This window comes from Stenella coeruleoalba (assembly GCF_951394435.1).
Source record: "Stenella coeruleoalba genome assembly, chromosome: 11".
In the NCBI taxonomy this organism is placed as follows: Eukaryota; Metazoa; Chordata; class Mammalia; order Artiodactyla; family Delphinidae; genus Stenella; species Stenella coeruleoalba.
Window position 1 is genome coordinate 62,750,487 of NC_137157.1, and position 17,229 is coordinate 62,767,715.

The 17,229-nt window shown below is 40.8% G+C and overlaps 1 protein-coding gene across 5 annotated transcripts in view; it reads left to right on the forward strand.

The window, feature by feature from the left end:
* CERS5 (ceramide synthase 5) overlaps positions 1-11,878 on the forward strand; it is a 35,371-nt gene extending 23,493 nt beyond the window's left edge. For 2 of the 5 annotated variants that reach the window (XM_079938001.1, XM_079938002.1), the window contains 9 exons: positions 808-913; positions 1,525-1,659; positions 2,281-2,338; positions 4,218-4,268; positions 4,959-5,051; positions 6,683-6,811; positions 6,913-7,019; positions 7,825-7,981; positions 10,733-11,878. In XM_079938001.1, the coding sequence (XP_079794127.1) occupies positions 834-913; positions 1,525-1,659; positions 2,281-2,338; positions 4,218-4,268; positions 4,959-5,051; positions 6,683-6,811; positions 6,913-7,019; positions 7,825-7,981; positions 10,733-10,909 (987 nt within the window). In that variant the 5' untranslated portion in view covers positions 808-833 and the 3' untranslated portion in view covers positions 10,910-11,878. Of the gene's footprint in view, positions 1-807; positions 914-1,524; positions 1,660-2,280; positions 2,339-4,217; positions 4,269-4,958; positions 5,052-6,682; positions 6,812-6,912; positions 7,020-7,824; positions 7,982-9,055; positions 9,247-10,732 lie in introns of those variants that run through there. The other 3 variants (XM_079938003.1, XM_079937999.1, XM_079938000.1) reach the window with 3 other exon arrangements.
* Positions 11,879-17,229: the final 5,351 nt, after the last annotated feature.

Below are 17,229 nucleotides of genomic sequence, written 5' to 3' on the forward strand. Positions count from 1 at the left end.
ATAGGTAATTTCCTTCTTACCACTCTTCGTAGTTTCCCAGTTTTCTTTCTTCAGAGCTTCTGAAAGTTCAAAGTATTTCCGTATAGTCTTTTGATTAGGCAGGAAGGTGACCATGACCCAGGATATTTGTGTTTAGGAAGAGCTCAGTCTCAGTTCTACCTTTCCCTCCAATTAAGATCTTCTTGATCATCTGATATAAGGAAAATTACCATTTATTAAGCACTTTCCTTGTGTCACGGTCTTCATATATGTAATATCATTGTACCTGCAAGATTCATGTAAAGTAGACCCGCTTCTAACATTTTAATGGGAATATGAATCCCCTGGGAATCTTGTTAGTGCAGATTCTGATTTTGCTGGTCTGAGATGGGGTTCAAGATTCTGTATTTCTAAAAAGCTTCTAGGAAAAACCAGTAATGCTGTTTATCTGTTGGCCTTATGTTGAGTAGCAAGAATCTTAATCTTATAGATGAAAAAACTGAGCTTTAGCAAGATTAAATAAATTGCCCAAGTTCATACAGGCAGTAAATGGTAGACTAGTGATTTGATCTAGGTCTCTCTGACTCTAAAGCTCAAGATGTGATAAGGGAAGCCAGGGAAAAATGGAAAGAGAGCTTATGTTCCAATATTTCTTAAACAGGTCACTTCTCAAGTGAGTCAATGGCAGAATCCAGGACTAAATCAAAAAGTCCTGGCTCCGAGCCAAGTGTCTCCCCTTTTTCCTCTTATTAGTCCCCTAATCAGGATCTTTGCTTCATGCTTAGCAAACCATTTTTAGAATTGGCTTTTGGGTTTTCTCCATTACAGGTTTATTGCCAAACCCTGTGCACTCCATGTTGGCATCCAGGACAGTGGTCCTTATCAGGCCCAACCTAATGCCATCCTTGAAAAGGTGTTCATATCTGTTACCAAGGTAAGTGGGCAAAGAAACAGAGGAAGATTCGTGTGGGGGTTTATCCCATAGGGCAGGGGAGGATAAAAGAGCAAGTATTTCCAAGGGTAGGGATAGGATGGGATGATCTTTCACATTTGGGAAGTCCATAGAGCTATTAGGAAAACTTTATCCACTCAGGGAAATACCTTTGGGCCAGGATCCCTTAAATAAGTCAAGTTTACATACATTTGAGTTTTAGGCCTAGTAGTCACCACCACCCCTCCTTCTCCCCCAGACACACATCATATTTTGATTTTGTTTTTCCCTGCTCCAGCTCTTGTCATTACCTAGTTGCATAATCAAATGGAAATGGTACTGATAGCCTTTGCGGTTGGGTTTTAATATCTCTTTTTACTTAGCTTGGGCTGGAGGGAGAAGACCAAACAAGGATGTGTATAGATGAATGGTAAAGGTCCTTGATGTGTAAAATAGTACTTCATACTAAAACTGACTTTGGGGATGAAACCTGGAAAGAAAAACATTACTTAAGTCACTATAGTTATTGCCGCTTTGCCACTCAACTAGTCAAAGGGATTTAATGAGAGGTTTGAAGAAAAAGGGATGTTCTGACTCTGGTCATACATCTGCAGTATCCTGATGAAAAAAGGCTGGAGGGCCTGTCAAAGCAACTGGACTGGGATGTCCGAAAAATCCAATGCTGGTTTCGCCATCGGAGGAATCAGGACAAGCCCCCAACGCTCACTAAATTCTGTGAAAGCATGTAGGTGTGCAGAAGGAGGTGGGGAGTGAGGAGAAGGGTGGAGTATGACTGGACTAAGGTTTTCTTTTTGGAAATCACTTCTCTTGTTAGGATAACAGTCAATAGATGCGGAGGGCTAACTCTATTATAGGCTGGGAAGAAGAGAACTGGAAGCCTGATCACCCTTAGTTTCTTGGACATGCTTGCCCCTAAGCTAGATGTAGTTCCATTTTGTTCCCCTTTCCCAAATAAATTGGGAATGAATTCCTATACTGGCACTTACATAGGTAGATATGCATACCTACTATAATCCATTTCACTGGATTTTTGCTGATTATCCTCTGGACACCGAGTGCTGTATTTCTCATTATCATGCAAAAAAAAATAATAGGCACTATCATCAGGGAGTCTAATATGGAAGAAAAGTTTACTAAAGACAGTATACACTTGTGGAAATCTATTTTAAACAGAGGCTGGAAGATTTTTATCTCTTTGGTTTTTTCGGTAACAGTATTTGTCCCTATTATGGGAACTTAATTTCTTACCAGTAACTGTCTTATCCCCAAATCTGCTCTCTTGACTTCTTTACTTCACAGACTTTCTTTTGAGTAAATATTTATCTAACTTCTACTTCTTGCCCATCCAGGTGGAGATTCACTTTTTATTTATGTATATTCTGCTATGGAGTTAGATTTCTCTGGTCGGTGAGTCTGAACTTTCTCTGGTTCTCTGTTGGGTTCTAATCATACCTACATTCCTGGAGATAAGAGTTAAATACCTTTAGATTTTGTCCCTTACTCCCTTTTCTTCTTTTCTTGTGATTTTTTTTTTTTCTTGTGATAAGCTAAATAGATTGTCTTCTGTCTGGGGCCTGACATCAGTAACCTCATGACTCTACTGTTTCTCCCATAAATAATGCTAATAATAAAAAAATTAATTAAATCAGCATAGTACGTGATGGTTTACAAAAGCACTTGACAAAAGTCCTGTTCTTTCAAGGAGGAGACATTACAGAAATCAAGTCAGTAACTCATTATAGTGGGTAAAACAGGTATTATTCCTGCTTTTCAGCTAATTGTCAGAGTCAAAGAAGAATTTCAGGCTTTTTGATTCATGAGTCCGTTTTTTTTTTCACTGTACCACACTATTTTCCTCTAAATGCAATAATTGAGGCTTCAAAATACATGAAACATAAAGAGGCAGAAAGAAGGGAAAAGGAAGAGAATAGACAAATATACAGTCATATTTGGAGATTTTAATACTCTTCATAATTGACTAAATCACTAGACAAAAATCACTGAAGTTGTAGAAGATTTAAACAACACAGTCAATCAATTTGGCCTAATTGACATTTATAGGACACTACACCAACAGCTGAAGAATATGTATTATTTTCAAATGTACATGGAACACCAACTAAGATAACCATATGTTAGGCCATAAAATTAGTCTCAGCAAATTTTAAAATATTGAAATCTTACAAAATATGTTCTCTGACCATATGGAATTAAAATAGAAATCAAATTAATAATAAAAAGATATCTAGAGAAATATTTGGAAGTTAAACAACTCTTCTAAATAACCCAAAGATCAAATAAGAAATCATAGGGAAATTAGCAAATATTTTGAATTGAATGATGCTGAAAATACAACATACCAAAATGTGTGGCATGCAGCTAAAGCATACTTAAGAGGAAATTTATAACTTTAAATGTTTATATTAGAAAAGAAGAAAGCTTTAAAGTCAATGATCTAAGTTTTCACTTTAAGATCCAGAAAAAGAAGAGCAAAGTAAACCCAAAGTAAGTTAAAGGAAAGGAAAAAGCAAAAATCGATGAAATAGGCATTAGACAAATAATGGAGAAAATTAATAAAGCCAAAAGTTGGTTCTTTGAAAGGTTTAATTAAAATTGATAAACCCTTAGAAAAAAATAAGAAAACAAATTATCAGTATCAGGAAGAAAAAGAGGCTATCACGGGGATTTCCCTGTTTGTCCAATGTTAAGACTCCGCCTTCCAATGCAGGGAGTGCAGGTTCGATCCTGGTTGGGGAACTAAGGTCCCACATGCTGTGGGGTGTGGCCAAAACTTAAAAAAAAAAAAAAAAGAAGAAGCTATCACTACATATCCTGTAGACATTGAAAGAATAATAGGACAAGATTGTGAACAATTTAACAGTAATAAATTCAACAACTTAGATGAAATGGACTTAATTGAAACTCCATTAGAGATTATTACTTTTGACTTGTGAATCTTTGGCATGGAGATCTCGCTCTCAGTTATTAAATGAAATCATTGTCTTCCTGCCTCCCAGTTTCCTATATATTCCAGGTTGTGATGTTTCCAGAAACTATCCTAGAGCTCTCATTGCTCTTACATACCTCAAAGCATGGTTTCTCTCTTTGTAATAACACTTTCTTGTTCTAGAAGAAAAGTCTAGCCATTTAGTTACCCTAAATTCTGTCAAGAGGGATTCCTTTTTCTTTCCCAACTCTTTTGCCCCAAGCATAGAGAGAAAGGGATTATATAGATGAGCCAGGGGAGAATTCTAAGGGCTGACTTAGATTATCTGTTTTCTCTTAGTCGCCTTGGTTCTGGGACACCCGACAATGCTGGCACAGTTACCCTTATCAGGTAGGATCTGAGCCCTTTCAAGACAGGGGTCTTATGTGTGTGTGTAAGATGGGGTTGGGGAGAGTACATTGCCAGTCCTAAGGGAAGATAGCACATTTCCTTGGGATTCTTGAGGGATTAGGGACTGAGTCTCTTTGAGTCATATATTCAGGTATATATTTTTGGGGTCCCCATAAGCAGTGAAATCCAGTGATCTGTTTGTTCCAGGTTCCTATATTCACCCTAATTGGGCTGGAAAGAAAAACAGCTCCCTGGCACTTAATGAGGTGCTTTCTGGTTCATGTGTCCCTTTTGAATCCCTCAAGATTTTCTACTATGGTTCTAGTCCATAGTAGAAAAATGTCAGGGGACTGCTAACAGAGTAGAAGAAAGAAAGCCCTCAGTGTATTTAATCCCCTGAAAAGCACTAATTGCCCAGAATTCTAGACACACTAATTTGGTTGTGCTATAGTATGTGTTAACCTTATCTGATCTCTGAAAGATGAGAGCTGAAGATGTGTATGTGGAAGGGAAGAGGTTTAAGTCTCCGCACCAATCCAAGGTCTGTTAGCTATTGCAGATCTTGGAAGATGATGGAGAGGAAGGTTATTTAATAATTTGGGGTATGGCTCCTCTGAGAGGGAGAAATTTGGGGAGGTGGAATGAGTCTTTGACTAGCTGGTATTCTAACTACTACTTTCTCTCTTCCAGCCTCTCACAAATGGGCTTTATTACTATTATATCATGGAATTGGCTTTCTATTGGTCTCTTATGTTTTCTCAGTTTACAGACATTAAAAGAAAGGTAAGGACATTGGCTCCCTCAACTCCCTGACTTATTGCATCCTCCTTTCCAGCAGCTATCATCATTATTGTCATTGTGATAGATTCTCTGCCCTGATTGGGACCACAAAAGAGGGAGAAAGTAGGTTTAATGGGACTTTTAGCTCTTTGTAATGTTCTCAGAAGTGAGACCTGACTAATGATGAAGTATATTTGAGGCATTCAGGGCAGCCCAGGATGAAAACAGTTAACCGTCTAAGAAGCATACCCTTTTCCTCATTTTCTCCAAGGTTCTTACATAGCTCAGGAAACTTAGTCTGAGCTTAGTTCCTAAGCTCAGAACGTAGGGATAGTAAGGCCTGATCCAGGAAAGGCCTTGATTCCAGAAAAGCTAGATCTGGCTTTTGTTTGGCATTAGGGACCCTTGTTCCCTCTCTGTTCTCCCTTCTTGGTGACCCCACTTACTTAAAGAATGTCAGTTGGAAGGGGTTTAGGATGATTTAGTTTACCCTTTACTTACTGTTTAGGAAACGAAGATTCAGAGAAGTGAGTTGACTTGCCCAGAGTGGCAAAGTTGGAAATGACTGAAGTTTTTTATAAGCAGACAGAAAGGGCAGAATCTTCACCTTTTATTGGTGTCCACCTGACATAATGCAGTTCCAGCAGCTCTAACCCTAATCTATCACTAACTTGTGGTTATCTTTGGTAAGGAAAATCAGGGTTAGCCTTTGTGGGAATGGATTGAAATTGATCTGGGTTATTAGTTGTTGTGTAACCTAGAAGCTTGATACACAATTCAGATGCCTTTCACCCTCCTATGATTAGTAGACACAGGTCTCCTTACTAAAATTTTATTTTAATACATGACGCATATAAAAAGGTTTGTAATACATATGTTGGTTTTAAAACATTCTAGAACGTGTATTTGTAAACTCATCCCCAACTCAAGAGCTAAAATGTACCATTGTATCTGTCTCTGTGGAGAGCACAGACTTTATATCCTTGCTTCTCTGATGCAGATTTACCTGCCCTCTCCCACCCTCTCTCCCTCACTGGGCTGGGAAGTATTTATTAGATATGTCTGATAACTCAGGTATTTAGAGATTTCTCCAGAGCTAACCTTGGCACTTGAACCCAAGGGGAAGTTTGAGCTTTAAATCTGAAAGCAGGAAGTGCTTGTAGTAAGATGGATTGTTTAGCATGTCTCTGAAATGTTTTGGAATAGTTTAGCTTTGCCCCCTTCACAAACCTCCCCTTTCTGTTAGGTCCCTTTGGTTGAAATTTCCTTCATCAAAGCAGAAGAGTCTTAGACTTTCAAGGATATCTGAAATGTCTAAGGCTTGTATGCCTGACTACCACCTGGGAAATTATTTCCAAGTGTCAGCTCAGCATCCAAGCTGTACATGTTCTGCAACTACCAAAGAAAATTGTTCTTTTCTGTGTTTTGAGCTATATTAACGTAGATTATGGGTCAGTCATTGACGTAGAGAGTTTTGGGTCAAATGTTAGGCAGCTCCCTGAGGGAGAATTTAAACAAAATGGAACTTCTAAGGGGTGGAATAAGACCTTCTGAGAACAATGCAGGACATTGAGTTGGCCAGCAGCTCTATGGCCTTGCCTTTACCTGCCTGTTTTATTTCCATTCCTTCCTAGGACTTCCTGATCATGTTTGTGCATCACTTGGCCACCATTGGGCTCATTACCTTCTCCTACATCAACAACATGGTTCGAGTGGGAACTCTGGTCATGTGTCTACATGATGCCTCAGACTTCTTGCTGGAGGTAAGACCCCAACCCCCCTTTCCTCACTATTCCTCTTTCTTTACTTTCCCTCCTGAGAACTGGCTTTCTCCCCAGCTCAATTCTTATCTTCCTTTCTCCAGGCAGCCAAGCTGGCCAATTATGCCAAGTATCAGCGTCTCTGTGACACCCTTTTTGTGATCTTCAGTGCTATTTTTGTGGTGACTCGTCTAGGAATCTATCCATTCTGGTAAGTGGTAGGGCTGTGGAGCTATGGTAGATACGTAGCCATAAACTGGTGATACCTTTCACCAGTTGAGGGAACAGACCACCAAGGTTCCCTAACCCTAAATATTGCTCTGCTTCTTCCTTGACCTAACCTGACCCTTTATGGACTCTCAAAGGACCTCATTTCCCTTGCACAATATTTCTAGTGAGGTGTAATCTAGACTGAGAGCATCCAACTCACTTAGCTGTGGTTCGCCTGACTCATCTCTGAGGAGCAGTCTTCATTTTATGCCTAAGTAATTCCTTTGCCTTCTTTTGTACTGATTACAAAATTCTCAGGCTCTTGCTTGTTTTCCTGCTCTATACCCTGTCTCCCACCCTGACCAACACACACATACACCACTCTCACTTCTACACTCACTACTTTATGATACAAAGTCATTGACTCTGTGGGTTGGAGATTCTCCTTAGTCTGAGGGAATCAGCTACCAGCTGTCCTATATGTGCCTGAGGATCTGAGTAATTCCTAGGATTATGATTAAAATTGGTGTCCCAAACTTGTGAAACTCTGTATATTTGAAGTGATTAATAATACGACTTATTCTATCAGTTGCTAAGATTTCTATATCTTCCCTTATCCCTAAAGATAGAAAACTCCATGGGCCCCTTTCTTTATTCTTTTCTCACTGTGGATGAATATCTCTGGAACTTCAACTGATAGAAGGTATGGGGAGAAAACACAAGGTTCTGCTTTCCAGGGAATTCAGCTTCATCCCTATCTGTCTGGCTTTGACTCTGGAATCTGACCATTGGCCTCCCTCTTACAGGATTCTGAACACGACCCTCTTTGAGAGTTGGGAGATGATCGGGCCCTATCCATCCTGGTGGCTCTTCAATGGCCTTCTCCTGATCCTACAGGTTCTGCATGTCATCTGGTCCTACCTAATTGCACGAATTGCTTTCAAAGCCTTGATCCGAGGAAAGGTGAGGATGAAAGATGGCTTCTTTCTTTGGGGCTGGGTGGGAAAATAGGTATTACCCAGCAAAGAGCCCAGGGCTCCAAAGTTTCCATCTTTTCTTTAAGTATGAGTGTTTAGCCATCTAAGACATGACTTAGATGTCAGAGGAAGAATCTGCCTTCTTCCTGTCCCTTAGGAATGACCATTGTAAAATAATAAACAGGATTAGGTTTGGAGATGACCTCAACCATTTCCTACCCCTTACCTACCTACTTTGTGGATTTCATATTTTTGTTTTTAGCATGGGAACCTTTTTTCAAAGGAAATCATATGCAGAGCTCCAAGATATACACTGTATAAAAGCAGAGATGTTAGATTGCCTAGGAGTAGTTTGGTAAGTCGCAAGCCACCCCAAGATGGCCACACTGTGATGTTCAAGATATGGTATATGTAAGGGACTGAGTACCGATCTCACCTTACTGTTGTATGAGGCAGGGGTCTTAAGTGAGATAGGTCTTTAGGGTTTCAAATACCCATCTTATGCCAAGAGCCCAAAAGCATAAAGAAAGATCATTCAGTGATAAAACTCATAACTGAATTTTGCAAATTCTGAAGCAGTCAGACTGTGTTAGCCTGCGGGCTGGGGATTCAGCCTTCGGCAATACACAATCCCAAGGGGAGGGGCTCTGGTAGAGGATACACTGACTCTAGGACAAAGGGATGGAATGTTTCCCAGGAATATATGATCCCTTGTGTCGCTATTCTTTTTTTGTTTTGTTTTGTTTTTGTTTTTTTGCGGTACGCGGGCCTCTCACTGTTGTGGCCTCTCCTGTTGCGGAGCACAGGCTCCAGACGCGCAGGCTCAGTGGCCATGGCTCACGGGCCCAGCTGCTCCGCGGCATGTGGGATCTTCCCGGACCAGGGCACGAACCCGTGTCCCCTGCATCGGCAGGCAGACTCTCAACCACTGCGCCACCAGGGAAGCCCTTGTGTCGCTATTCTTTATGGCTGCAATTGGTTTCAGAACTTGCTTAGTGTGCCTGTGCATCTTGCTGTAGCTACTGGACATCTCTCTTCTCCCCTGCTCTTTCCTGACCAGGTGACCTATCCAGGAGGGATTAGACCCAGACTCTGTACTCTCCACTCTTTTCTCACCTCCTTCCTTTTTTCTATGCCTGGTGGGAGCTGGACAGTTTCATCTCTTGCATGTAAGTGTATCTGTGCTTCTGGTGTTCAGTGAAGCATGTCTGTCTGAATGTGTTTCTCTTCCTTCCTGCTTTCCATTCTGTTTCCCTGGGTTGTATCAGAGCATGTATCTCTCCTGACTCCAGCCACGGTGCCAGTCGGGTGAATGGTCACATGGGAGGCAGCTACTGGCTGAAGAGTAAGGTGGTTGGTATGAGGACTTCAGCGTAGATGGACTTGTAGGGCTGCTGACAGCCTGCTCCTCTGGGCCTCCCCGCATCTGCACTCCTGTGATTAGGGGGTGTGCAGGGCACTGAGGAGAATCAAAGAAGAAAATATTTTCACTTCTTTAAAAAACTCTGCCATTTTATATGGAGCTCAGGTTGGGCCATTGTTGAATGGAGCTCAAGTTGCCAGGTTCTTTTTCCTAAATTGAGGCAAGATTAGAGTCTACTCATTTTTTTTCCCCTTTCTGTTTTTCCTTTCCTTCCCACCCACCCACTGCCCCCTCCTTTTTGAGCCTCCCTTTCCCTCAAATTTAGACACACTGCCCTCTGGTGGAAATTTCCTAAAGATCAGATAATCAGTTCATCTGGGTTCAGAGGTCGATAGCTATAATAAACCATAGAATCTTAGAGCTAACCAAAGCAATTCCCCCACCCCTTGGCAATAGCAATTGTAGTTTTGTTTCCTTCTCACCCCCTTCTCTTAGTTACTTTAAAAAAACAAAAACAACAAAAAAAACACATTTATTATCCTTCAGTTCGGGAGGGCAAAAGTCTGACATAGGTTTCACTGGGTTTTTCTCCTTTACTTTTATGGTCCACGGTAGAGAATCTGAAATACTGTGCTTGGTATGCAGGATAGTTTAGATTGAAAAACACTGCTGTAATCCAAATCCTTCATTTGAAAATATAGAACAAAAAGCTGAGGTTGAAAGGTAAAGATTCATAGAGAGTAGCATGATTGGGACTGGGATTTTTTACTCGCTGACTGCCAGTCTACTTTTCTTTTCACCATACTGTGTATCTTGGGGTTGCTCAAGAGAAGTAACTATCAACACCCTATGACCCTAGTCATAGGGTGTCAATAGTTGAGCCCAGGAAGAGCCCAGTTGTGGATCAGCTTTGGGGATAAAGCAAAACTCTGGATAACCAAAACTGTAGTGGCCACACCACCAGAAGATAGAAGCAATGATGATAGCCATATGTATTGTTTGTGTTGGCCTTTTCTTTTCTTGAGGTACAATAGGAGAAAGGATGTCTGTGGAGTTTCCTTCAAACCTAAACCACAACTGGGTGAATGATTTCAGCTCTTTTAGGCTGTTCCTGAAAGATAAACTCCTCTACCAAGATGGCTACTTATTCCATTCAGAACAGAATTAGAGATGATGAGAGAGAAACCCAGAAAGCAGGCAAAGGATATTCACAACAGTCTCTGTGGTCCAGATAGTATTTTGAGTCAGGTGCCACCAGAAAGTAGGCCAGATTGGGAGCAATGCCCAAACATGGGCTCCGTGGGCTTTGTCTGTCTTACGATTCTAGAAAAGTTCTGTCCTTACCTTTTCTACCTTTGGCCTCATCCCACCCAGGTATCTAAGGATGATCGCAGTGATGTGGAAAGCAGCTCAGAAGAAGAAGATATGACCAGTAGCACAAAAGGCCCCTGTGGCCGCAGCTCCAGCAATGGTGCCGGTCGGGTGAATGGTCACATGGGAGGCAGCTACTGGCTGAAGAGTAAGGTGGTTGGTATGGGGACTTCAGCATAGATGGACTCGTAGGGCTGCTGGCAACCTACTCCTCTGGGCCTCCCCGCATCTTCACTCCTGTGACTAGGGCGTGTGCAGGGCACTGAGGAGAATCAAAGAAGCAAATATTTTCACTTTTTTAAAAAAACTCTGCCATTTTGTATTTAATAGCCTCCAGGTTCTTTCAGTAATGTTATTTGCTCTGTGTGTGCGCGTGCGTGTGTGCATATGTGTGCACATGTGCATATGCATTTGTGCATATGTGTGAGTTTCGTTGCCTAGGTTGGAGCACAAGCCTGGTCCCCTTTGAACCCACCTCAATCCCAGATTTGGCTGCATCTTGAATTATGCTGGCTCCAGAGAGTCCCCTCCCTTGTTGCCCATGGCTCTTGAAGTTCTGGCCATCTGAATGGAGCAGCTAAGTTCACTCCAGGTTTCTGCACTGTTCCTCCTTTGGAGATGGAATATTTCACACGACGTTATATAGAAACAGACAACCATGAATGGATGGCCAGGATTGCTGTGGCCCCTAGCTAGGTCCCCTTCCTGCCACCTGGTAGTGATGGACAGCTGCTGATAGATACCCTGCTCTTTATTCAGTGGTACGCAGGGAGTTGGGGGGTGGGAGGAACAGGTGAGCTGAGGGCTGGAGGACAACAGCCACTGGGTGAGTTGTTAACGGTTTATACTATTGTTTACTCTTCTGTGATTAAAAGTGCTTCAACCCTCATCTGCTGTCTCAACCTCTTTAGTGACTCTGTCCCCAATCCCCTGAACCCATAATCTAATTAAGAACTTTTTCACGTCTGATTCTAGAGGCCATGGGACACCAAGTTTTTCCTTTCTGTGCATGCTGGAAAGAGAGCGCCTGCATTTTAGGGCTTTATATTTTAAGAAAAAATAAACATGTGTAGTGACCATAAGAAAAAATACTGAGCAGATGAAAGCATGTATATTACTAAAGCAACAAAGGCTGTGGTTGAAGGGCTAAGACACCTTGAGTATTTCCTGTATTTCCCATTTTATTGAATACAGAGACTGCCAGTTAACATCTTAAGATTGCGATAAGTGAGTCTAAGCAGATGTTTTCTCTTTTAGTTCTGTTTTTCTCTTTTAGCCTATGGAGAAAAAGTCTTCCTAATCTAGATTTTTCTCTAGTTGAGGTCAAGGCAAAATTACTAATAGTAGTATTCATCTCTTAAAATAGTTTTCCATTTAGTGAATATTCAGATTACCAAAATATTTCCAGATGCTCTTGTGTACATTAAGACATATGGTGTGCTTCATTGTTAGGGAGATGGATAAAAATTGAAAGAAGTATGTTATTGTTCTAAGAATCAGATACTCATTTGATGTTCATTGACATCATTGGGATATTGACTCTACTAAACTTACTGAGTGGCTGGATTTTAAAAAGACTTACTATAGGGCATGGAAAAATTAAGTTCTAAAAAGTCTTACATAGTTATTTGGTCAGAGCTAGTCAGGAAGACTAAAAGACTAGGGTCTTACATTTAGTTCCTCAATTTGCCGTATTGTTGAATAAATTAGTAATTATGAAATATGAATGAAAATGCTTTTGAAAGTCAGACAAGGTATGTATATTGCCTTTTGAACAATTGCTTTGTAAATACAATCTGAATTAGTTGGCCCAGTTAATCTGACAAAAGATGCAACCAAGTGGTATAATAATTAAAGTAATAATTGCTAACACATAGCTCTTTATTACATGCCAGGTACTGTATTAAGCACTTTACATATGATTAAAATACAGCAAAATAGGTTAACTTGCCTAAATTCAAACAGCTAGTAAAGAATCAAACTCAGAGTCTCTGTTCTTAACCACTATACTGTAACACTTCCCAAGACTTCATATGAGGAAGAATAGTTGTTGAAGAAGCATTTAGCCAGAGGCATAGACTGATTAGAGTTAGCCTTGGATGAGTGAATTGAGATTAGGGTCAGTTATAGGAACAGGGTCTTGTTCTAAAGAGGAACTATATGCATATAGCTGGAGTGGGAGATGAGAGAGAGGTTGCTAGGGAGTTTGAATACAGAGCCGGAAGATAATAGTGTTAACGGGGTGGGGGGGGGGGTTGGTGGGGGGGGCAGCAAGACTGTCATGAGGCCAGTTTTATAGATGGCCTGGGAAGGTTTTATGCCTGAGAGGAAGGCCCCAAATCAGTGCAGAGCAGGTTAGATGCAGACCCATCATCCCTACCCAAGAACTAGGAATATTTGTAAGAGAAGCAAGGCATTACCTCTCCTCTGTTGAATGTAAAAGAGTTTTAACTTTATTATTTATTGAAAAGATAACATGTTTGTATAGTGCTTAACTGCTTTGAAGATGATTTCACAACATCAAAAAGTGAACTTCAGAACACTGCTGTAAAAGTAGGGATTGTTATCCCCATTCCATAAATGAATGTTCTGATTGTCTATTACAATGTAACTAACCACCTGAAAACGTAGTGGCTCGAAAGAACAATTTATTATTTCTCATGGTTTGGTTGGTTGAATGAGCCCAGTTGGAAATATCTCATGTGGTTGCAGTCAGATGGCAACCGGGAATGGAGTAGTTTAAAGACTCAACTGAGCTGGATGTCAAAGATGATTAACTGGTCTGGCTAGAAGTTAATGCTGGCTGTTCCCTGGGAACTCTGTCGGGGCTATCAACTAACGTACCTAAATGTGGCCTCTCCATGCCCTTGGGCTTTGCTCAGGTGGTTGCATTCCATGATGCAGGGAGCAGAAGTCACTAGGACCATTAAGAATGTTGACTGGGGGAATTCCTCGGCGGTCCAGTGGTTAGAGCCGCCAGCGCTTTCCCTGGTGGCCCAGGTGCAATCCCTGGTAGGGGAGCTATGATCCTGCAAGCTGAGCGGTGTGGCCAGAAAAAAAAAAAAGAGAATGTTGACTGGAACTGGCACACATTACTTCCACTATATCCTGTTGATCAAAGTAGTCACAGGGACCACCTAGATACGAGGAGGTGGTGAGATAGATTCTACCTCTTGAAGCAGTGGCGAGGTCACTGCAGAAGAGCATGGGGAACGGGAGGTATGGTTGCATACACCTTTGAAAAATTCAGTCTGCCACAGTTAGAAAACTGAGTCTCAGAAGTTGTTCAAAAAACACAAACATCTTAGATTGCCTATCATGTATCATGAGCTTTCGCATTATCATAATCCTAAAAATAATCATATGAGTTTGGTTAGTGGGTGATAGTATGCTGATTTTTTGGGGTTTTTTTAAAATTTTATTTATTTATTTTGGGCTGTGTTGGGTCTTCGTTTCTGTGCGCCGGCTTTCTCTAGTTGCAGTGAGCGGGGGCCACTCACTGTCACAGCCTCTCTTGTTGCGGAGCACAGGCTCCAGATGCACAGGCTCAGTAGTTGTGGCTCACGGGCTTTGTTGCTCCGCGGCATGTGGGATCTTCCCAGACCAGGGTTCGAACCCGTGTTCCCTGCATTGGCAGGCAGACTCTCAACCGCTGCGCCACCAGGGAAGTCCTAGTATGCTGATTTTAAACCAAGTTCTTCAGACTTTAGGTCCAGTATGCCTGCAGGAAGATATTTTCAGTTCAATAAAATATTTATTTAGTGCCTACTTTATGATAGGCACTGTGGCAGAGAAGCTGGGGACACAAAGATGAACAAGATCTGGTTTCTACTTCAGAGATCTCAGACTGCAGTTAGGAAAGGAAAAAAAAATGATACAATGTGATAACAACTATTCTAAATTATTCTCGGCAAGGTGGGAGAAAAGTTGAAGGTGGAGCTGGGCCATTAAAGATGAGTAGAGCTTTGCCAGGAAAACAGGAATAGGAAGGTGTTATGTTTGGAAGAGATGGGAGGATATGAAAGCTATCAGTTCTGTCTTAATGTAGACTAAAATAATCTGAGACAAACATTCAGGAATGGTGGATGAAGTTGTGGTGGTTTTTTTCTTTTTCTTTAATGCACAGCTGAGCTTCCAAGAAAGGGACACAAAAGATGCAAAGGTACTGAAAACGAGAGCAGAAGGCAAAACAGCTGATGCAGTTATTGAAGGGAGAGGAGAATATACCCTAAGGACTTGGGTTTTAATGCTGACAAGAGACAAGATTGTGGCCCCATGCAGAAAGCTGAAACTGAGACCTCCAGTTAAAGCTGGGACCCGGAAAGAGCAACAGCAAAAGGGGGAAGCTATCAAAAATTCACACAGTTGGCAAAAGGAGAAAGCAAAGAAATTTGAATGCTTGGGCTTGTGGGGTCAGGATGCTCCTGAGAATTTTCTCAATTTCTGGGCCCACACTTCATGTGAATCTGAGAACCTGAATGTATACTTCCTGTGTGGTCTGGGAAACATCACACCTCCAACCCCATCCCCAGGTAAGAACTTGCAGGAAAACTGATTTCAGATCAATTATCTATGGGACTGCTCTGGAAAGACCTGTACATGATGATGCAGACGATGTGGGATTCTTATACTACCACCAGCACCCCCCACCAAATAAAAAAGTTCCAAAAGATTTCCTCAAACCTGCAGCACATATAACTAACAAAATACAAGTATCCAGAGTATGAATAATTTTAAAAATGACAAAGCCCAATAGCAAGAAGAGGAGAGGGGGAGGGAGCAAAGGATATGCATAGGTAATTCCTAGAGGGTGTATGCCAATGGATAATCAATAAAAAGGTGATCATCCTTACTGGAAATCCATGATATGTAAATTAAAATGAATAGAAACCCCTTGACGCCAACAGAATGAGGAAATGTTGCTGGTGAGAGTACATTGACATAACTGCTTTGGAAAAGCAACTTCACAACTAGTAAAGCTAAATATTAGTAATTGGTCTTTTATAGAAACTAGTACAAGGATACTCATTGCATTGCTGTTAATAAGAGGGAAAAAGCGGAAGAGACTCAGTGATCTTTCACTAGAGGAATGGAATAAATTGATTTACTCATGTAATTGGAATATTATACAACAATTAAAATGAAGAGCTAAGTTTTCCTATTAATATGGATCTATTAGTCTGAACCAGTAGGACATATATATATTTATGTATAAATTTTTAAAAAATGTATTATAGGGAATTGGTTCATATGGTTTTGGAGGCTGAGAAATCTCAGGATCTGCAGTCAGCAAGCTGGAGATCCAGGAAGGCTGATGGTATAGTTCCAATCTGAGTCCAAAAGCCTGACAACCAGGAAAGCCGGTGGTGTAAGTCACAGTCCAACTCCATAGGCAGGAGAAGACCAGTGTCCAGCTCAAAGACAGTCAAGTAGACAGAAAGACTGCCCTCTTACTCCATCTTTTTTTAAAAATTAAAGTATTGTTGATTTATATTATATCAGCTTCAGGTATATATTTTTTAGATTCCACATATAAGTGCCAACATAGAGTATTTGTCTTTCTCTACCTTATTTCACTTAGCATAATACCCTCCAAGTCCATCTGTGTTGTTGCAAATGGCAAATTTTCATTCTTTATGGCTGAGTAATATTCCATTTTATATATATATATATATATATATATACACACACACACACACACACACACACACACACACACACCACATTTTCTTTATCCATTCATCTGTTGATGGACACATTAGTTGCTTCCATATCTTGGCTACTTTAAATAATGCTGCTATGAACATTGGGGTACATATATCTTTTCGAATTAGTGTTTTCATTTTCTTCAGGTATATACCCTGGAGTGGAATTGTTGGATCATATGTTATTTCCATTTTTAGTTTTTTGAGGAACCTCCATACTGTTTTCCATAATGGCTGCAGCAATTTACATTCCCACCAACAGTGTACTAGGGGTCCCTTTTCTCCACATCCTTGCCAACATTTGTTATTTGTGGACTTTTTGATGATAGTCATTCTGACAGGTGTGAGATGATATCTCATTGTGGTTTTGATTTGCATTTCCCTAATGATTAGCACTGTTGAGCATCATGTGCCTGTTGGCCATCTGTGTGTCTTCTTTGGAAAAATGTCTGTTTGGGTCTTCTGTCCATTGGGTTGTTTTTTTACATTGAGTTGTATGAGCTTACTCCACCTTTTTGTTCTATTCAGGCTGTTAATGGATTGGATAAGGCCCAAACCCATTGGGGAAGGCAATCTGCTTTACTCAGTGTACAGATTCAAATATTAATCTCATCCAGAAACACCCTCTCAGGTGTACCAGGAATACTATTTAACCTTCTGTCTGGGCCTTCAGTGGCCAAGTCGACACATAAAATCAACCAGTGTGAAGGATAAATATCAGAAACATAATGTTGAATGAAAAAGGCAAGTTGCAAAAGAATATGTCCCGTTTGATGCAATTAACATTACTTTTTT